This window comes from Balaenoptera acutorostrata, chromosome 2 (assembly GCF_949987535.1).
Source record: "Balaenoptera acutorostrata chromosome 2, mBalAcu1.1, whole genome shotgun sequence".
NCBI lineage: Eukaryota > Metazoa > Chordata > Mammalia > Artiodactyla > Balaenopteridae > Balaenoptera > Balaenoptera acutorostrata.
Window position 1 is genome coordinate 115,111,322 of NC_080065.1, and position 22,988 is coordinate 115,134,309.

The following is a 22,988-nucleotide window of genomic DNA, read 5'->3' on the forward strand; positions in this document are numbered from 1 at the left end:
GCTGAGCAAAATGGTCCACCAATGTCGTGTCCCATATTAATTCTCTTAGAATTTATACTTTCTTGTAAATGCATCTTCTTCAAGAAGAGCCAATCCTCCCTCGGTAGATGAAATGCATTTGAGTGAAGCATGCAATTTTGCTGCTCCAGCTAAAGTTGCTTGTACTCACAGAATTACCATTAAGGTGGATAAAATAATAACGTTTAATTAAATTACTTTATAATGATAATATATTTATAATTATACATATTAAGAATAATCATATTTAGGTGAGAAGTTAAACAATACATAAGAAACAAATTGCTTAATAGCTTGGTAATTTATCTTACTTATTAATATATTTGGAATATACAGGAAAGAAAAAAAGATAATATAATAGCAAACCTACAGCTTTCATTGACTCAAGGCTTTCATTGTTTCATATTGTCATATTTCAACAATATGAAGAAGCTAATGGACTTTAGTTTCATTAATAACATTTCTGATCCTTCACTGAATAGTTTACATTTTACAAAGTAGGTTCTGATACATTAACTCCTTAAAACTTTACAACTGCCTCCTATGGAAGTTTTATTCTTAGTTACAGGAAAAAAAAAAAAGAAAGAAATCCATTGAATAATGGAGTCAGCATATATGATACAGCATTATGTTAATATTCTTAAAAGCTTTAAAAAAGTAAAGAGCAGGATTTTCATAAAATAGTATTTCAAAGAAAGTGAGAAGAAAAATAAATTTTACCATAGATGCTAAATAATTATATAGCAAAAAGGAGCAGGACTAAGTGTAGGTAGTTATAAAAGTAATTTTGTTATATAACACTCAATAATAACATTTTCATTGGAATAGTTTTTAAATAGATTTCCTATTCATTCAAAGCTAATTCCTTGATATAATATTCTCTTTATTCTGGAAGAAAGGAATACTGACAATCTTTTGGAATTACAATATAATATAAGTGTTAATCTCTCTGTACATCAAAACTTTAACAGCTAGTACACAGAGTCGTGGGTACTTCTTGAAAGCAATAAAAATGGTTTTGAGAGGGAAAAGTAAGAGTATATATAATTTTTAGTGATAAGGAAATCCTGTGAAGAAGACTTCTGCTTCTGGTTAAGATAGACTAATATGACTGGATTAAATCTCACATCTGAAACAACTTAAAAACTGGACAAAGTATATTAAAAAATGGTTTTCAAGACATTGGACATCCAGCAATGCAGAACAGTAATCCTTGAGTTATAAGGAGTAAATGAGATGAGCCCAATAGTTGTGCCAGCTTATTGACTGGAAAGAGTTCCAGGGCACAGAACGAGAAGAGAGAGCAAGGTGGAATCTGGCAGTCCCTCTGAGTTGAAGAGATGGAGCTCAGAATCCTGGGAGACCAACATGGTTAGAGGTTGCAAGGCATAGTATCAGGGAGGAGAGAGATGCCCAGAGTAACTCTGAATCTGTAGAGGGTAGTACTTAAAATTTCAGCTGAGTTCAGATCAGTGAATGCATGTGAATAAAGTATCGAGGTTGGGAATGAGCCAATCAAAAGGATATGAGGGAGCAGTATGCAAAGCTTACTCAGGGCCAGGAATACTTCCTATTTCGACCATCCAGAGTGGAAAATTTCATTATTCACAGGGCATTGGGCAGAGAAAGTGTTTTATCTCAGTAGTGGGGCAAACTTAGCACTACAATAATCTTTGCTCTAGTTCTGCCTAACAAAGCTTAAAAACAGGTTTCCAAAGAATCAAACTTTGTGTTTCCTAACTGCATCCCAGAAAATAGGTCAATACTTAAAGAAATACAAAAATATTCAGCACTAAATAAGTTAAACTCACAATGTCTAGCATCCAATCAAAAATTACCAGGTATGCAAAGAAAAAGGAAAATATGACTGATTTTGAAGAGCTAGATCAATCCATTGAAATTGATACAGAAATTACATAAGCAATGGAATTAATAAGGATGAGTTAAACAATAAGTATAATTGCATTCCATATATTCAAGAAACTAAAAGACAGGCTGAGTATGTTAAGTAAAAACATAGAATATATAAACATTATTAATGTTTATATTAATATCAAAGTAGATTTAAGAGGAAAGAATATTATCAAGGTCATTTAATATGAAAAAAGTATCAATGCATCGAGAGGACATAACAATGCTCAATGTTTATTCATCTACTAGCAGAGTTTTAAAGCACATGCAGTGAAAATTGATAGAATCACAAGGAGATATAGATAAATGCACAAATATAAAGATTTCAACACCCCTCTTCAATAAATTGTGGGACAATTAGTCAGAAGATCCGTTATGCCGTAGAAGATGTGAGTAACACTGTCAATCAACTTGACCTAATTGACATTTACAGAACTCTCCATCTACCAATAGCAGAGGATACATTATTTTCAAGTGTCCTTGGAACATTCATAGATCATATTCTGGGTCATAAATCAAGTCTTAGTAAATTTAAAATCATACTAAGTGTGTTCTCTGACCACAATGGAATTAAATTTGAAATCAGTAAGAGAAAGGTATCTGGAAAATCTGCAAATATTTAGAAACTAAACAACAACTTTATAAAGTACCCATGAGTCAAAGAATAAAAAGGGATCAGAAAGTGTTTTAAATAGAAGGAAACTAAAAACACAACATTTCAAAGTTTGTGAGATGCACTAAAGCAGTACTTAGTAGAAAATCAAGGCCCTGAGTTCTACCTTAAGAAACTAATAAAGAAGACCAAATCAAACTTCAAAGAAACAGAATAAAGAAAATAATAAACATCAGATAGGAATTCATATATAGGCTCATCTGGATAATCCAGGATAACCTCCCCCATATCAAGATCCTTAACTTAATGACATCTGCAAAATCCCTTTACCATGTAAGGTAGCATAGTCACAGGTCCTGGGTATTGGGACTTGGACATCTTTGGTGGGCCATAATTGTGCCTACCACAGTAGGTAATACTATGAACAACTTTATACCAACAAATTAGGCAATTTAGATGAAATGGACACATTCATTTAAAGAACAATCTACTAAGGCATAATGAATAAAAATAGATAATCTAAGTAAACCTGTATCTACTAAAGACATTGAGTAGTTGTAGTTATGAAATTTCTCATAAAGAAACTTCCAGGGCAATGTCACTTTACTGAAGAATTCTATCAAACATGTAAGAACAATAACCAGTAAACTGAAAAAAAAAATACTTCCTAACTCATCCCATGAGGAAGGTATTACCCTGATACCAAAACCGATAAAGAAAATATAAGGAAAGAAAGAAAGGTAGAGACCACTATTGCTCACGGACAAAGGTGAAGAAATTCCTTACAAAACATTAGAAAATCAAATTCAGCAATACATAAAAAGGAAAATATATCATGACTAAGTGAAGCTTATCCTAGGAATGCAGTGTTGGTTTTTATATAAGAAAATCAATGAAAGTAGATTTAAAAACAAATGCCATAAGATCATCCCAATACATGCAAAAAAGCACTTGACATAATCTTTTTTTTTTTAGTGAATTACCATTTTATACCAGTCATATTGGCAAAACAATTTTTTTTTTATAAAGCAGGTTCTTATTAGTCATCAATTTTATACACATCAGTGTATACATGTCAATCCCAATCACCCAATTCATCACACCACCACCCCCAGCCTCCCACCGCTTTGCCCCCTTGGTGTCCATACGTTTGTTCTCTACACCTGTGTCTCAATTTCTGCCCTGCAAACTGGTTCATCTGTACCATTATTCTAGGTTCCACATATATGCATTAATATATGATATTTGTTTTTCTCTTTCTGACTTACTTCACTCTGTATGACAGTCTCTAGATGCATCCACGTCTCAACAAATGACCCAATTTTGTTCCTTTTTATAGCTGAGTAATATTCCATTGTATATATGTACCACTTCTTCTTTATCCATTCGTCTGTCAATGGGCACTTAGGTTGCTTCCATGACCCGGCTATTGTAATTAATGCTGCAATGAACATTGGGGTGCATGTGTCTTTTTGAATTATGGTGTTCTCTGGGTATATGCCCAGTAGTGGGATTGCTGGAACATATGGTAATTCTATTTTTCGTTTTTTAAGGAACCTCCATACTGTTCTCTGTAGTGGCTGCATCAATTTACATTCCCACCAACAGTGCAAGAAGGTTCCCTTTTCTCCACACCCTCTTCAGCATTTGTTGTTTGTAGATTTTCTGATGATGCCCATTCTAACTGGTGTGAGGTGATACCTCATTGTAGTTTTGATTTGCATTTCTCTAATAATTAGTGATGTTGAGCAGCTTTTCACGTGCTTCTTGGCCATCTGTATGTCTTCTTTGGAGAAATGTCTGTTTAGGTCTTCTGCCCATTTTTGGATTAGGTTGTTTGTTTTTTTTCATATTGAGCTGCATGAGCTGTTTATACATTTTGGAGATTAATCCTTGTCCATTGATTCATTTGCAAATATTTTCTCCCATTCTGAGGGTTGTCTTTTGGTCTTGTTTATGGTTTCCTTTGCTGTGCAAAAGCTTTGAAGTTTCATTAGGTCCCCTTTGTTTATTTTTGTTTTTATTTCCATTATTCTAGGAGGTGGATCAAAAAAGATCTTGCTGTGATTTATGTCAAAGAGTGTTCTTCCTATGTTTTCCTCTAGGAGTTTTATAGTGTCTGGTCTTACATTTAGGTCTCTAATCCATTTTGAGTTTATTTTTGTGTATGGTGTTAGGGAGTGTTCTAATTTCATTCTTTTACATGTAGCTGTCCAGTTTTGCCAGCACCACTTATTGAAGAGACTGTCTTTTCTCCATTGTATGTCCTTGCCTCCTTTGTCACAGATTAGTTGACCATAGGTGCATGGGTTTATCTCTGGGCTTTCTGTCTTGTTCCATTGATCTATGTTTCTGTTTTTGTGCCAGTACCATATTGTCTTGATTACTGTAGCTTTGTAGTATAGTCTGAACTCAGGGATTCCTCCAGCTCCGTTTTTCCCCTCAAGACTGCTTTGGCTATTTGGGGTCTTTTGTGTCTCCATACAAATTTTAAGATTTTTTGTTCTAGTTCCGTAAAAATGCCATTGGTAATTTGATAGGGATTGCATTGAATCTGTAGATTGCTTTGGGTAGTATAGTCATTTTCACAATATTGATTCTTCCAATCCAAGAACATGGTATATCTCTCCATCTGTTGGTATCATCATTAATTTCTTTCATCAGTGTCATAGTTTTCTGCATACAGGTCTTTTGTCTCCCTAGGTAGGTTTATTCCTAGGTATTTTATTCTTTTTGTTGCAATGGTAAATGGGAGTGTTTCCTTAATTTCTGTTTCAGATTTTTCATCATTAGTGTATAGGAATGTGAGAGATTTCTGGGCATTAATTTTGTACCTGCAACTTTACCAAATTCATTGATTATCTCTAGTAGTTTTCTGGTGGCATCTTTAGGATTCTCTATGTATAGTATCATGTCATCTGCAAACAGTGACAGTTTTACTTCTTCTTGTCCAATTTGTATTCCTTTTATCTCTTTTTCTTCTTTGATTGCCGTGGCTAGGACTTCCAAAACTATGTTGAATAATAGTGGTGAGAGTGGACATCCTTGTCTTGTCCCTGACCTTAGAGGAAATGCTTTCAGTTTTTCACCATTGAGAATGATGTTTGCTGGGGGTTTGTCGTATATGGCCTTTATTATGTTAAGGTAGGTTCCGTCTATGCCCACTTTCTGGAGAGTTTTTATCATAAATGGGTGTTGAATTTTGTCAAAAGCTTTTTCTGCATCTATTGAGATGATCATATGGTTTTTATTCTTCAATTTGTTAATATGGTGTATCACATTGATTGATTTGTGTATATTGAAGAATCCTTGCATCCCTGGGATAAATCCCACTTGATCATGGTGTATGATCCTTTTAATGTGTCATTGGATTCTGTTTGCTAGTATTTTGTTGAGGAGTTTTGCATCTATATTCATCAGTGATATTGGTCTGTAGTTTTCTTTTTTTTTGTAGTATCTTTGTCTGGTTTTGGTATCAGAGTGATGGTGGCCTCATAGAATGTGTTCCTATGAACACACTGGAGTGTTCCTTCCTCTGCAATTTTTTGGAAGAGTTTGAGAAGGATGGGTGTTGGCTCTTCTCTAAATGTTTGATAGAATTCACCTGTGAAGCCATCTGGTCCTGGACTTTTGTTTGTTGGAAGATTTTTAATCACAGTTTCAATTTCATTACTTGTGATTGGTCTGTTCATATTTTTTGTTTCTTCCTGGTTCAGTCTTGGAAGGTTATACCTGTGTAAGAATTTGTCCATTTCTTCCAGGTTGTCCATTTTGTTGGCATAGAGTTGCTTGTAGTAGTCTCTTAGGATGCTTTGTATTTGTGCGGTGTCTGTTGTAACTTCTTTTTCATTTCTAATTTTATTGATTTGAGTCCTCTCTCTCTTTTTCTTGATGAGTCTGGCTAATGGTTTATCAATTTTGTTTATCTTCTCAGAGAACCAGCTTTTAGTTTTATTGATCTTTGCTATTGTTTTCTTTGTTTCTATTTCATTTATTTCTGCTCTGATCTTTATGATTTCTTTCCTTCTGCTAAATTTGGGTTTTGTTTGTTTTTCTTTCTCTAGTTCCCTTAGGTGTAAGGTTAGATTGTTTATTTGAGATTTTCCTTGTTTCTTGAGGTAGACTTGTATAGCTATAAACTTCCCTCTTAGAACTGCTTTTGCTGCACCTATAGGTTTTGGATCGTCATGTTTTCATTGTCATTTGTCTCTAGGTATTTTTTGATTTCCTCTTTGATTTCTTCAGTGATCTCTTGGTTATTTAGTAACGTATTGTTTAGCCTCCATGTGTTTGTGTTTTTTACGTTTTTTTCCCTGTAATTGATTTCTAATCTCATAGCATTGTGGTCAGAAAAGATACTTGGTATGATTTCAGTTTTCTTAAATTTACTGAGGCTTGATTTGTGACCCAAGATGTGATCTATCCTGGAGAATGTTCCGTGTGCACTTGAGAAGAAATTGTAATCTGCTGTTTTCGGATGGAATGTCCTATAAATATCAGTTAAATCTATCTGGTCTATAGTGTCATTTAAAGCTTGTGTTTCCTTATTAATTTTCTGTTTGGATGATCTGTCCATTGGTGTAAGTGAGGTGTTAAAGTCCCCCACTATTATTGTGTTACTGTCAATTTCCTCTTTTAGAGCTGTTAGCCGTTGCCTTATGTATTGAGGTGCTCCTATGTTGGGTGCATATATATTTATAATTGTTATATCTTCTTGTTGGATTGATCCCTTGATCATTATGTAGAGTCCTTCCTTGTCTCTTATAACATTTTTATTTTAAAGTCTATTTTATCTGATATGAGTAATTCTACTCCAGCTTTCTTTTGATTTCCACTTGCATGGAATATCTTTTTCCATCCCCTCACTTTCAGTCTGTATGTGTCCCTAGGTCTGAAGTGGGTCTCTTATAGACAGCATATATATGGGTCTTGTTTTTGTATCCATTCAGCAAGCCTGTGTCTTTTGGTTGGAGCACTTAATTCATTCACGTTTAAGGTAATTATTGATATGTATGTTCCTATGACCATTTCTTAATTGTTTTGGATTTGTTTTAGTAGGTCCTTTTCTTCTCTTGTGTTTCCCACTTAGAGAAGTTCCTTTAGCATTTGTTGTACAGCTGGCTTGGTGGTGCTGAATTTTCTGAGCTTTTGCTTGTCTGTAAAGCTTTTGATTTCTCCATCGAATCTGAATGAGATCCTTGCCAGGTAGAGTAATCTTGGTTGTAGGTTCTTCCCTTTCATCACTGTAAGTATATCATGCCACTCCCTTCTGGCCTGTAGAGTTTCTGCTGAGAAATCAGCGCTTATCCTTATGGGAGTTCCCTTGTATGTTATTTGTCATTTTTCCCTTGCTCCTTTGCCATTTAATTACTATGTGTCTCAGCCTGTTTCTCCTTGAGTTTAGCCTGTATGGGACTCTCTGCACTTCCTGGACGTGGGTGGCTATTTCCTTTCCCATGTTAGGGAAGTTCTCAACTATAATCTCTTCAAATATTTTCTCTGGTCCTTACTCTCTCTCTTCTCCTTCTGAGACCCCTAAAATGCCAATGTTGTTGTGTTTAATGTTGTCCCAGAGGTCTCTTAGGCTGTCTTCATTTCTTTTCATTCTTTTTTCTTTATTCTATTCCGCAGCAGTGAATTCCACCATTCTGTCTTCCAGGTCACTTATCCGTTCTTCTGCCTCAGTTATTCGGCTATTGATTCCTTCTAGTGTAGTTTTCATTTCAATTATTGTATTATTCATCTCTGTTTGTTTGTTCTTTAATTCTTTAGGTCTTTGTTAAACATTTCTTGCATCTTCTCGATCTTTGCCTCCATTCTTTTTCTGAGGTCCTGAATCATCTTCACTATCATTATTCGGAATTCTTTTTCTGGAAGGTTGCGTATCTCCACTTCATTTAGTTGTTTTCCTGGGGGTTTGTCTTGTTGCTTCAGCTGGTACATAGCCCTCTGCCTTTTCATCTTGTCTATGTTTCTGTGAATGTGGTTTTTGTTCCACAGGCTGCAGGACTGTAGTTCTTCTTGCTTCTGCTGTCTGCCCTCTGGTGCATGAGGCTATCTAAGAGGCTTGAGCAAGTTTCCAGATAGGAGGGACTGGTGGTGGGTAGAGCTGACTGTTGCTCTGGTGGGCAGAGCTCAGTAAAACTTTAATCTGCTTGTCTGCGGATGGGTGGGGCTGGGTTTCCTCCCTGTTAGTTGTTTTGCCTGAGGCAACCCAACACTGGAGCCTGCCCGGGCTGTTTGGTGGGGCTAATGGCGGAGTCTGGGAGGGCTCATGCCAAGGAGTACTTCCCAGAACTCCTGCTGCCAGTGTCTTTGTCCTCAGGGTGAGCCACAGCCATCCCCACCTCTGCAGGAGACCCTTCAACACTAGCAGGTAGGTCTGTTTCAGTTTCCCCTCGGGTCACGCTCCTTCCCCTGGGTCCTGATGCGCACACTACTTTGTGTGTGCCCTCCAAGAGTGGAGTCTTTGTTTCCCCCAGTCCTGTCAGAGTCCTGCAATCAAATTCCACTATCCTTCAAAGTCTGATTCTCTAGGAATTTCTCCTCCCGTTGCCGGACCCCAGGTTGGGAAGCCTGACGTGGGGCTCAGAACCTTCACTCCAGTGGGTGGACTTCTGTGGTATAAGTGGTCTCCAGTCTGTGAGTCACCTACCCAGCAGTTATGGGATTTGATTTTACTGTGATTGCGCCCCTCCTACCATCTCATTGTGGCTTCTCCTTTGTCTTTGGATGTTGGGTATATTTTTTGGTGAGTTCCAGTGTCTTCCTGTCTATGATTGTTCAGCAGTTAGTTGTGATTCTGGTGTTCTCACAAGAGGGAGTGAGAGCATGTCCTTCTACTCCGCCATCTTGGTTCTCCTCGCACTTGACAAAATCTAACATCCCTCCGGATAAAAGCTTGTGCTGAACTAGATATAGATGAGAATTTCCTCAACTTGATGAGGAATAGCAATCAAAAATCTACAGTTAACATCACACTTAATGGTGAAAGACTGAATGTCATCTTCCTGATATCAGGAATAAGACAGAGATGTCCTCTCACCACTTCTATTGAATATTGTACTGCAAATACTTGGTAGCACAGCAAAGTAAAACCAAAGAAATAATAAAGGCATCCAAACTGGAAAGGAAGAAGTAAATCTATGTTTATTCATTGATGACATGATTATCTATATGGAAAACCCAGTGGAATGTGCAAAAAAGTTATTGTAACTAATAAATGAGTTTAGCAACAGTTCCAAGGTATTAGATTAACATACAGAAATTTGTTATATTTGGTATTTCTTTATACCAGCAAAGAAAAGTCAGATATTGAAAAATTTTATAAATACTGTATATAGTAATATCAAGATTATCAAATACTTATATAAATCTGACAAAAGCTGGGCTGTAACTGTGCAACAAAAACTACCAACATAATATTGACAGATGTTAAAGAAGACTGAATAAATGGAGAGATATATTGTGTTACTGGATTCAAAGATCAGTATTGTTAAGGTGGCTGTTCTCCCCAATTTATTCTATAGATCCAGTGCATATGAATAAAAATCTCACAGACTTTATTTGTAGAAACTGACAGACTGATTCTAAACTTCAAATGGAAATGCAAACGATATAGAAAAGCCAAAGCAACTTTGAAAAAGAAAATTAACGTTAGAGGATTAATGATGTATTTTAAGATTATAGGTAGAATAATGAAGATACTGAAAAAATTCTGTACAGGTACACAAATAGATCAATGGAACATAATAGAGATTACAAAAATAGAACCATTCATATATAGACAACTGATTTTCAACAGAGTTGCAAAAGAAATTCAGTGTAGAAAGAAGTCTTTTTAACAAATGGTGCTGGAATAGATATCAGTATACCCAAAAAATGAAGTTAAATCCATACCCTAAACTGTATAAATTATTAACTCAAATGGATCATAAATATAAAACCTAAAACTCGTATTTGTCAAGTAGAAAGTATAGGAGGAGACTTTTTTTGTGAAACCTCAGGCAAAAGACTTTTAAATGGGGTGTAAAGGCATGAACCATAAAAGAAAAAAATGATAAATAAGACTTAAACAGAATAAAGAACTTCTGTTCTTTGAAAGACATTCTTAAGAAATCTGAGGGGGAAAAGCAGACAAACTGAAGCTCAGGAGAAAATATTTGCAAAGCACATATTGATAAGGACCTTTTATCCAGAATATATATAAAAAGAACTCTCAAAACTCTGTAAGAGGGCTTCCCTGGTGGCGCAGTGGTTGAGAATCTGCCTGCCAATGCAGGGGACACGGGTTCGAGCCCTGGTCTGGGAAGATCCCACATGCCATGGAGCAACTAGGCCCGTGAGCCACAATAACTGAGCCTGCGCGTCTGGAGCCTGTGCTCTGCAACAAGAGATGCCGCGATAGTGAGAGGCCCGCGCACCGCGATGAAGAGTGGCCCCCGCTTGCCCCAACTAGAGAAAGCCCTTGCACAGAAACAAAGACCCAACACAGCCAAAAATAAATAAATAAATTAATTAAAAAAAAAAAAAAACTCTATAAGAAAACAAAAAACTCCATGCAAAATAGGCAAATGATTTGGATAGACACTTAAGCTGTATGAAGGCAAATTAGCACTTGAAAAGTAGCTCATTATTACTCATTAGGGATATAAAGTCAAAACCACAGTGAGATATTTCTACACAGATATTAGAATGTCTAAAATGAAAATGTTTTAGCTTACTGTTGATCAGGCTGTAGAGCAACTGAAACTCTCATTCACTGTTAATGAGAATAAAAAGTTGTCCTAGCACTTTGGAAAACATTTTGGGAGTTTCTTTGAAAGTTAGATAGATCCTTACCCTATGACTCAGCTATTCTACCCCCAGCTATTTATTCAAGAAAATTGAAAGAATATGTCCAGGCAAATATTTGTACAATAATGTTCATAGCAGCTTTATTTATAATGACCAAACACTGGGAAAACACTAAAATTTCATTAAAAGGTGGATGAATAAACAAGTTGTAGTATATCCATTCAATGTAATACTACTTATCAATATAAAGAAATAAGCCATTTCTTTTTGTTTTTAATTGGGGTATAGTTCTTTTACAATGTTGTGTTAGTTTCTACTGTACAGCAAAGTGGAGTTCCCTGTGCTAAACAGCAGGTTCTCATTAGTTATCTATTTTATACATATTAGTGTATATATGTCAATCCCAAGCCATTTCTACTTGCAGCAAAATAAGTTAATCTAAAAATAATTATGCTGAGTGAAAGAAAACAGACCAAACCAAAACAAAAGTGCACATTATATGATTCATTTACATGGAATTCTAGAAAATGCAAATTAATATATAATGACAGAACTGTCAGGATTTGATTGGGGACAGGGGTGGGGCAGGTGTGGTGGGGAGTGGCAGGAAGGAGGGATTCAAAGGAGGACACTTTGAGGGTTGATGGATGTGTTCATTATCTTGACTGTGGTGATGATTTCTTAGGCATATACATCTGTCAAGACTTATTAAATTGTGCACTTTGAGTTTGTGCTGTTTCTTATTATTATATATTATACTTCAATCAAGTTATTTAATAAATAAGATATTCTCAAGAAACTCTCTGAGTCACCTAAAGAACATTTAAATTTGACTAATAATATTTCTTATTATTGATATTAGACAGTGAAAGAATATACATACATGCATACATATATATGTGTGTGTGTATATATATATATATATATATATACACATAGCTAATTCTGAATTATTTACCATGTCATGAAGTTAAAAGAAACAAAAAGAACCCATATATTACTGTGAATGCCTCAGTTGTAGATACTTCTGTATATGCATGTGGATGAATCTCTCTTTTTAGTCTAGTGAATAAGCATGCTTTTCCTTTTTCTTCCAAAATCTTCTGCAACTAAGTCTGAGTAGGTGTCAAACAGTTCATGAAAGCACATCAGAAAACAATCTACTGGCTTTGCTTAAAGCAGAAGAGGAGCTGCTGAAGCAAGTAGGGTAGTAAATGGGTGGGTTAGCCTTCGACCGGTGGTTTAAATAAACCCTAGCAAGAAAATAAAGTAATTTGTATTTTCTAGTCCTTTTATTCTGTCTTCTAAAATCTGTTGAACCAATCTTTTAACCCTCAAATGCATTTTTAAATAATTAAGATGCTTTAAGAAAAAAAATCCTCATTCATATTTAATAATCCCTTCCTCATTCTGGCTCCATAACGAAGCTCCAATAATCCCTATATTTACTCCACCCTTCTCCTAATCTAGTGTGAGGAAATATACCAAGCATTGAGCCTGGGAAGAAAAGTGTTGGACTATTGGAAAAGTTTCCATTTTGCTAAATGAGGTCCCTGCCTCCTCCTACACCTTTTCCGGCTCCACTTGACCCTGTGCTAATGCTCCTGTTTTATATTAAAAGGATAGATTGACCTTTAAATTCTGTCTGCAGCTTAATGTCTCCCTGCTCCCGCAATTGGGTCCGCCCCTTCCCTGCCTCTGGCAGCAATACTGCTGGATTAATTGTCTTACACACATTCTAGTATTTGTCTGACAGCCTCTGGAAGGTACAAGGGCAAGCTTGAGGCATTGGTAGCAATACAGGGAGATGCAAAAGACAAAACAAAACAAAAACACAAACCTGAAACATTAAAGAACTTCTCAATAGCTCAGCAAATCATCTTTTAGTAACTTAAATATTGGTGAATGTGTCACTCATCAAATTGACCTTTAGCACATTGGTAGTTTAAGGATCCATCAAATGTAAGAGTCAGTGAGGGATGGCCAGTTGCAGGAGTTGAAAGACCCACCTACCAACCTGCTGATGTTAGAGCCTGAGGACTTCGAGGGGAGAGGACCAAGAGTGGGTCCCAGCAGTGACATTTCTTTCACATGTGGGCTGAGGGTCCCTCAGATATCAGGCAGAATCACTCATCTTCCAGTAGGTGCTCTCTGCTAAAGGAGGGCAGGCTGGGCCCCTTGGTGTTCTGCTGATTAAACGAAGCCAAAGGAACTACTCAAGTTTCTTATATGCTTGAGGTGGGCCTACATCCCTCCCATTCCACCTGATACTACAACCGGCCATTGTGGTTATGTGAATACAGGATTATCAAATCATATATCCTAATCCTTTAGTCTTAGTATTAAGGCTGGTGAAGGAGAGGTGCAACCAGTTAGGACTCTGTGGGGGTAGTGATGGGAGGGAATGGTGGAGCCCAGGGTTCAAGTCTTGGGAGAAAGGAAAAGAAGGCAGAAATTTTCCTGGGGTATTAGCTTGGTCTCTAAGCATCACCCAAGGAAACTCTTCTTTACTTAGTGGAAGGTCCAGGTAGGGTGGTTATGGAGATGTGAGAGCTATTGCTTATGCCTACCGAGACTCCCTGATGTGTATGGACCTGGAGAATGTAGGCCTTATTGGTTATGGTTATCTATTTCTGATTTACCTACTTTGAGCCCTTTTATTTGCCATGCAGCTTCTCTAAATCTTGGCCTGCTATTAGAATAGCCTCAATGACAGTGAAAAGGATTAAAAAATGTTACAATGAAGAATATGTACTTAGTAAATGCCTGGAGAGAATTAGAATATGCTAACTTTGTCCCAATGAAGTAAATAATACACTAGGTGATACAGCACTGAGGTACCCCTCAGTTTACAATTTTCTCTGCATTTGTTATTGGCATAGGAGGGGGTACTAAATAGAACTGTATAAGTACATGGAATTTTTGAAAAGGGCCCACCAAGAGAAGAATATGAATTAGAATTCTTTAGTCTTATCATGTGATCTTGGAAGCCAGAGGACATAAAGACCTGAGTGTGATAATCTGAGGATTATTCATATCAGGGGGTTGAATTGGGCAACCTTTGCTAATATGAGTGTAAAGACTTATATGTAAGACTGCTGAGACCAGATTCCAGTGTACTTGGGGTTGAAGAGCAGGTAAGAAAACTATTTAGTTCATCTGGTCTAGATGACAAGGTCAGGTGGGTATCACCAGCTGACCCTGAAGCCCAGATTGTACGCTTAATTTCACTGGTGATCTACCAGTATTATGCCAGGGCGCAGGGAGAGCGCCATTCATAAGCTTCCCTCGTGAGAAATGACTTAATTAACATTCCCTCTAGAGCCTTGTCAAAGATGATCCTGAGTTGCATGAGGCACTCCTGTGCCTAAGCTTTGACAAATTATGTGGTCAGATGGCAGCAGCGAGAGCTAACCGTGCTTCTGCCCTCCCCTGGGTAAATCCTCTAGCCAGAGGTTCTGTCAGCGTGTCTTGCTAGAAGTCGTGTCTCTTGTATTCTGATCTTTAAACAAGGGTGTCAGTCACTGTGTTTTTTCTGGTTCTCATTTTGTTGAAACAGAGCCACAGAAACTGACATTGACTGTTTGTTGGAAACTCACAGCTGTGACGGGGTAGCAGGCTTTCTACATCTGTTACTGGGTGTCTTTCATTAATAGTAAAATACATCATCAAATCTGTATTCTATTCATGAAGTATCCACATTGAGAAAGGTCCATATTAGGGCTTTTGTAATCTTTCTAAGGGTTCAAAAGCTGATTTTAAAAAGTCGACAGGTTTTTCCTGTTGGCATGCATCAGAAATTCCTTGTCTGTAATCTTTAGGTTTTCATTTGATATTATATTATGCAGTTCATGGATATCAACTATTAAACGAGGCAAAATTTGTATGTACCTCCTGTAGCAAAGCAGAACACACATTCTTGTAATAATTTGGGGAACAGTATCTCTTTGAAGTGTGTGGCCTGCATTTAGAGGCCAGGTTGCTGCCATATTTCTCAACTCTGCAAAGGTCTGTTAATTTAATTTAGCTTTTGTTTTAAATATGTTTTTCTAATTTACTATATGATATAGGCTGGAAATTCAGTATCATCAAAATCATAAAACAGATATGAATTTTGAATTAAATAGTTTCGTGTAAAGTAAAAGAAAAATTTACATTTGATAGGCATGAAACACTTCAATAATAGCGTTAGAAAACAGAACAAAAACCTTTACAATATATAACATGAACTAACTTGTACATATTTGTGTAAATATTATACGTCGTCCCTGATATTTCCAACTTAATGAAAGTCGTTAGTAACTGCTTTTGCACTTCCCAGATAATTTCATACACTGATGGTGAACATGCCAATGATACAGCTGATATGGAGGGTAAATTGGCAATATCTGGAAAAATCACAGATATGTTTACTCTTTCACTCAGCAATCTCATTTCTAGGAAGCTATCCCAAAGTTACACTGGCGAAAGTATATACTATGTGCACATGCTCATTAACTGTAACAATATTTGTAATGGCAAAAGATTGAAAACAAGCCCATCAGCAGAGAGTGAGTTGAGTAGGTTGTGATAATAGCACACAATGGAGTATATGCAACCACACACACACAAAATGAGGATTTCTGCATGATGACAGATTGTAATCACAGGGACACATTAGGTGAAGGAAGCAAGGTGCAGATCAGTGTATACAGTAAACTACATTTCATCATCAATAGTGGTGTGCTATTTCAGGGCAACTAGATATTATGTTTATCTTGATGTACTACAACCTAAAGTACATAGAATCACCTATAGTTGCCCCCAAAATGTTTAACCTGAGTCTCATCAAGTCCTTAAGTCTAATTCCCAGTTTATTTGGAATACAGGGGACAAAGGAACATGTTAAAGGAGACATGGGGAAGCATCAGACCAGTGCAGAAGTTGGGACACTCTGCAAGACCACTGGCCTGTTGTCTTTAACTAGGAAATGTCTTGGGAAAAGATACAGAGGTTGTGATAAGGTCTATTCAGATTAAAAGAGAAAGAGCTTGAGTTGATTCTGGTTTAGACCAACCAACTCTAAAAGACGTTTTGGAAGGAATTAAATATGGACTAAGTATTAGATAGTACTAAAGAATTTTTGTTAATTTTATCTGATGTAATTACTGTATGGCGAGTAGGTAGGGAAACATCCTTTTTGCAGAGGCACCCAGAGGTATTTAGGGTAGAAATACTCTATGTTGTCTGTAATTTAAATACTTCAGGAAAAAAATAGTTGGAAAATATTGGGCAGAATGTTAACAATCATGAAACCTAGATGATGAGTATATTGGGGAGGACATTGTGAAACCAAGTCCCCTAAAACCAAGTTCCCTTGCCAAGTTTGTGATGAACCTCTCAATCAAAAACTTAATTTTCTTTCTTGCCCTGCCCTTGTTCCTCTCAGGATTGAGGAGTAGCAGGATTGAGGATTGAAACCAAGTAGAACCCTGCAGGGCCTTCCTGGGTAAAAAAGCCCCTCCATGTCCCCTCCATATTTGTAGAAAAAGGCTTTGGTCTCCTAGGCCTTCCCCAAGTTCCAAAGAGCAGACTCAAGCAGTTACTAATTAGAGAAGTGGGGGAATGCAGAAACAAAGGAAAAGCAGTTAAGCAAGAAAAGTGTGATAGCTTAAAAAATAGTTCAGCAATGAAAGAGTCCTAGTTCCTCCTGAAGGGATATGTATAATAAACTGATACATGTCTTTGAGTTGTTCTGTAGAACCTAAGACCTTCACCCAGGTAGAGGATGGGAACTACACACTCACCATGGGCAGCAGACGCCAGACTGATCGGAATCAGAAGGCTGATAATTAAGATTTGCAAAACATCACCCTGTTACCTCACCACCAGCCCATCAAAAGAAAGTCCATGAGCTGATCAGGTACCCTACAACCCTTACCCCTCAGGTCGACATTAAAAACCCTTCCCTGAAAGTCATCAGGGAGTTTGGGTCTTTTGAGCATGTTCTCCTTGCTTGGCGTCCTGCAATAAACACTGAAATTTCTTTCACCTCAACCAGGTGTCAGTAGATTGGCTTTGCTGCATTTGGGCAAGTGGACCCGAGTTTGGTTTGGAAGCAATATTTGTATTATTTCTATCTTTATGTATGTTTGAAACTTTTCACTTAAAAGCTAAAAAATGAAACCTAAACAAAGAAACACCAACTGAGGTGCCCCCTGGTCCCCTCCTCTCTCGGTCGATGACTGGGAGCAGGCAAGAGCTGTAGCAGCTGCTTTGCTTTTCTAAGTGGAAGGCACAGGTTGAAGTCTGCAGAGTCATGCCAGCTCTGGACCACCTACCTGCCCAGAGAGAAATGATTATTATAATTAAGCCATTGGCGGAAATTTTTAATTTTAAGCGTTAGGAATTTGCAGGATGTGTCAAGAAATAAGATATACGCCCTGAATCTCAGAAGTCCCACTCTCCCTGCCCATACCTTCTAGACTAAATCTTAGACCTTATCAGATATGCAAAAATAGGGGCCCATGGAACAACTCACTGCAATATTCAGAACATTGGTAATTCCTAATAAAAGCTGCCAAAGAGTTTCTTTGGTTTATCTCACTAATGATCAAATGACCTGCCTCCGCATAGGTGGCTTATAAAATAGAAATGAGGCTTACGCTGAGGACTCAGTCAGTGATAAAACTTTATATAAACATCTTTTCCAAATAGTACATTTCACCAGCACTGAGGAAGGGGAAGTTATCATAAACAGAAGTATCCAGATGTATGCAAACTGTTTTTAAAAACCATGAATAAAATATGAGTGTAAAATGTCTTGGCAGAATTCTGACTGGCATGACTTTCTAGGCATAGTTTGTATTCTGTGGCAAAAATGATAATTAAAAATTTAATTTGTTTGGGAATTGTTCCCCAGACCATTATTACTGAATCACTTATTTGGTGCTATAAAAATTTTACATTTCAGGAAGTGTTTGGTGTATCTAAGACATGTGGTAATTTTAATACCACCCAACCCTCTAACAGGAAGCCTCATCTTTAATGTTGAGTTCGCTTCATGAGTCCTTGTGAGGAATAATATCGTGGGCAATAATTGTTCATTAAAACAAACAATCAGATTGTAGGATGAGTAAACTTCCCATTAAAAACCGAACTCCGATCAGAGAGTAAAACAGTAATTAAAACCCGAACAAAACCCTGTTCTTGGACAGAATTTTAAAGTGGATGAGTCTTACTTACACTCAGCATTTCTCACCCTCATTTCACCATCTCTCTTCCTCATATATTCCACTCCACCTCAACCCCTTCCCCAAGTGCCAGCTGCAGTGTAGGAACTCAGTGCTTCTTGGCCCAGTGCAAACACCTGTTATGGTATTTTGGTGCCAATGTAGCATCATCTGAGGCCTTTCTAAACCTCTACCTTCTTCCCCAAACCTCCCATAATCCAAAATGTGACTGCTGTAGGATTTCATCAGAAAACATACGGACACAAGTAACTGATCTTCACAAAGTCAAAATTTTCAACTTACAGTGCTAAAATCCTATGGGCATAAGTCATGGCTCATCATATGATGCTTTGTTCAGTTTTACTTTGATCTACTCACTAAACAATTCATCCTCAACGTAACTGAGGGTAAAGAGGGGGGTGGGAGTCGGTTAGAGAGGAAAGTCAAATCGGAAATGGGAAAGGGGTAGAGTAGAGCATATTTGGACTGAAAATAAAGCAAGATTTTTCTTTTACATGGGGCTAATGTAGGAATACACACAATACTTCTAGCTGTCCCAAGATGATCATTGATTCCTTCTTTGTGGTGAGATTTCAGGCATGGAATTGGCCTTAGCCAATATAAATTTTGGTAACATATGTTTTTAGTTCTAATAAATCAAACTGTCTCACATTTATGGTGCCAAATATTTTCTCAGCTCACTTATATCAATAGTTGCTAAAACTTTTGTTCCATGACCTGGGATGATGTTAGGAGGTCCGTGATATGAAAAATCAGTGTAACACATGAATTTTTCATGAAGTTAATTTTATTTATTCTCAAAGACTGTCTTTTATTATAATGGTATTCCCTTCCTTCTTTAATGCTGAAATAAATTCTTCCCTTTATGAAACAGTGGTGACAGTAGATGGTAATTGTTTTAATGTGTGCTTACTGTTTTTAATTTTACACATTAAAAAGATGGCAAACCTATGTTTCTTTACTCGTTTTCCAGTAGAGGTGGACAGATTTTACTTGTATTGGAATTCAAAAGTCTGAGACCAACTGCTCCATATTCTATTCTCTGCTTCAAATATAGTTTTCTTGGAGGTGACTGATTCAGACTAGATCTAGGAGGTAAAAGCATAGAATGTCAAAGATGCTTTTCAAGTTGTAAACTAGCTTCTCAGTTGTAAACTACTGGGTACTAATACTTTTCTTTAAAGGGAAAGGTGTTTCTGAATAGAAAAGACCAGAGTTTCCGAATAAATTTAGAAAGCATTTTCTTGATCTACACAAAAGCGTTTTAAGGGCTTGTCTTTCTTTTGGGCTCTTCACTGTGACTTCAAAGTAATCATTTTCAGATTATTAAACCAGTCTGCCTTGGAGTTATCAGTTTTTTCTTTATGAGGAAATCTGAGGTTAGCTAGAACCCAGTTGCAGAACATAAGACTGAAGGAGGAAAAGCTGACAAAGTGAGGCAATGCTTAATCATTTCAATATGTGCAATTAACCATTTATACACTCTTCTTAAAAGCAGAGAGCTGGGATGGTGGTATGTGAAAGAAAAAAATGTGTAATTAAGCACCCCTCAGTTTATCTTCAGTAAAATTTCACCATTGTATAAAATTTATTGTTATTTGCAATTACCTGTTTTGGCTCCTCTTTGCCCTCCCCCCCTTTTGGAATCCTTAGTTTTGAAGTTCTGTTCATTCTTTAAATTATCTCAATGGAAAAAAATTATTTTATGTTTTTTAAAAAAATATGGATGTGGGTATGGACTTAAGCTCCCACATCAATCAGTACTGGAAAATTTTATAAAAAGCACTATCAAGGCACTCTAAGGATAGAATTCTAGTATAAATGTCAATACCAACCTACTAATATAAGTTTTCACAAATACTTTTTGTAGAACGGCAAACCAACTTTGTGATGTTTCATGAACAAAGAGTTCAAATATTCCTTGATCTGTCCAATTCATAAATATCTTTTTTGTTGTTGCCTGTCTGCCTGTTCCCTGCCTCCCCCCTGCCCCCTACGGCAGTTTTGGGGTTTGTTCTTTAATTCTTCCCCTCGCCTCTCTAGCCTCTAGTTTAGTTTCCTGTATTGACTATTTATTGAATGAATGAACTCCCCGACCCGGTTCCCGCAGCCTGGTTCCCCTCGACCCCACGCCATGCGGCTTTCCCTCCTGGGACTCCGGCCGCAGCACACTCGCCCGGGGGCTGAACGTGACGTGCACCGAGGGAGGAGCCGGCGTGGGGGCCAGAGCCGCTCCAGCGGCCGCGGTCTGAGCAGGGGTTGGCTGGGAGCCTGGAGGCGGGCGGGAGGCGGGCAACAGCTCCGCCGTGGCTCGGAGGAGAGCTGCATCAGCTCAAGAACCCTCGGAGGAGAGCCGCGGCCGGCGTAGAAGGCACCTCTTCCAGCGGGCGCGGCGGTCACCTGGGAGCCCCGCGGGGACCCGACGTGCCCGAGGGGACCTCCCGGGCGCTGGGCTGCGGCTGCGGCGCGGGGCGGCGCTGGGGGGCCCGGATCCCACGAGACCTGGGACACCCGGGACGGAGGCGTGGCCCCGTCACCCTGCGCGATTTCTGGTGGACCAAGGCGGGAAGCCGGTGCGTTTCTAAGCAGTCGCCACCCCAGCTTCTCTCAGCTCGAATTCAGCCTCCAAGTTGCGGGCACCGGAAAGACTACCTCGACGAGGAGGGCATCTGCCCCTGACTGTGGTGGGGTTTGCTCAGGGGCTTAGAAGGCACCGGGGACTGACCCAACCAGCCCGGGGAGGACTGGCAGGCGCCTGAGAAAGCCGCAGGGCGCGGGCTGCCGTCGGGGTTCGGAGGCGAGGGGGCTGTGCTCGATTCGTAGATCCCGAGGCCCTGAGCTTATCTCATGGGCTGTCTGCTCATCCACCAGGTGTCCCACGCCTGATCCCCGGCACTCCTTGCGGCGACTTCTGTGCAAACTTCTGATTCTGTTTCGCAAGATTCCCTTCTTCTTCCCGGAAAGGTTGGGACGAGCTGCAGGTGCTAGCCTTGCACATCGCGGACCAGTTGTCTCCGAGAAGAGGACAATGGCAGGGCCGGGATCAGAGCTGCCTTCTGGCCCTGTGGCCCCCATGCTCCTGTCATGGCTAACAGGACTAGGGGCTGGAATGGTCTTCCTGAGCTTCATGCAGAAACTCCTGTACCCTTACTTCTGGGACGACTTCTGGTACCTGCTGAAGGTGGTACGCTGTGGATTTCGGATGGAGATGTACAGACTGAAAGGGGAGCTCGTCACTGTCCTGGATAAATTCCTGATGCATGCCAAGAAGCAGCCTCAGAAACCTTTCATCATCTATGAGGGAGACATCTACACCTATCAGGATGTGGACAAGAGGAGTAGTAGAGTGGCCCATGTCTTCCTGAACCACTCCACGCTGAAAAGGGGTGATACCGTGGCTCTGCTGATGAGCAATGAGCCCGATTTCATTCACGTGTGGTTCGGCCTGGCCAAGCTGGGCTGCGTGGTGGCCTTCCTCAACTCCAACATTCGCTCCGTCTCCCTCCTGCATTGCATCCGCAGCTGTGAGCCCAGGGCCCTCGTGGTGGGTGCAGGTAGAGTATGGGGTGTGGTCCGCTTGTGCAGAATGGCAACCCTGCCTCCTACCCCTGCCCCCTCATTTTTTTGTTAGAACCAATTCACAACTAATATTCTGGGTGTGTGATGAAGTGTGCATGTTGAGGGTACAAAATAGTTTTATAATTCTATGGCTAGTGGTTTAATTCCCCCTCTCCCACTTCAATCACGTACTCTGTTGTAAATTACTAATTATTAGGACAGCTTTTGAAGACTTCTGAAATCTCTGCTTCTTATTATTTTAGCGAAGGGGGGTCGGGGGGGAGGGGGAGGGAGGAGGGCCGCGCCTTTTACCTTTCTTGATACCTTCAGTGAGTGCAAGAACGCAGAGATACAGAGCTTGGTAAGTTCTAAACTTTGTCAGATCTGACAAGATTATTTGACGAGGAGGAAAGGGATCCTGATTTCATTGTGGAATACCTACTGCCTCGAATAGTAACATTATCAGGGTTGACTGCCTTTGCAGAAGAAACATGTTTAATCGCCAAGTGCATGAATGCCAGTCTTCATGTCTGCTCTTATGCTGCACTGCCTGCGAGCTAGGATTTACCTGGCAAGGTTGGGCTCCCACCTCCCAGCCAGTGGCGGGCTCTTGCTAGACTCTCAGCCTCTTTCTCTCCCTTCTCCCATCCAAACCTGTGCATCATTTTCTTTATTTCAGTAAGTGCTAACCTTCTTCCCCCTCCCCTTCGATTTAGGCTTTGCATACATATACTGACAGTGAACTACAAAGAAAAGTCTTTGGTTGAGTGCCTAACTAATGAAGAACCTAGTAAGATGGGTTGCATAACACAGTGGAAGTGCAGTATGAAATCTGATGCTTTGGTATAATCTAAGTGGTT

At 38.9% G+C, this 22,988-nt stretch overlaps 1 protein-coding gene across 1 annotated transcript in view; it reads left to right on the forward strand.

Moving 5' to 3' along the window:
- Positions 1–20,890: 20,890 nt before the first annotated feature.
- Positions 20,891–22,988, forward strand: part of SLC27A6 (solute carrier family 27 member 6) — a 57,502-nt gene continuing 55,404 nt past the window's right edge. The window contains exon 1 of the mRNA XM_007188510.2: positions 20,891–22,124. Coding sequence (XP_007188572.2) covers positions 21,599–22,124 — 526 coding nt within the window. The 5' untranslated portion in view covers positions 20,891–21,598. The remainder of the gene's footprint in view (positions 22,125–22,988) is intronic.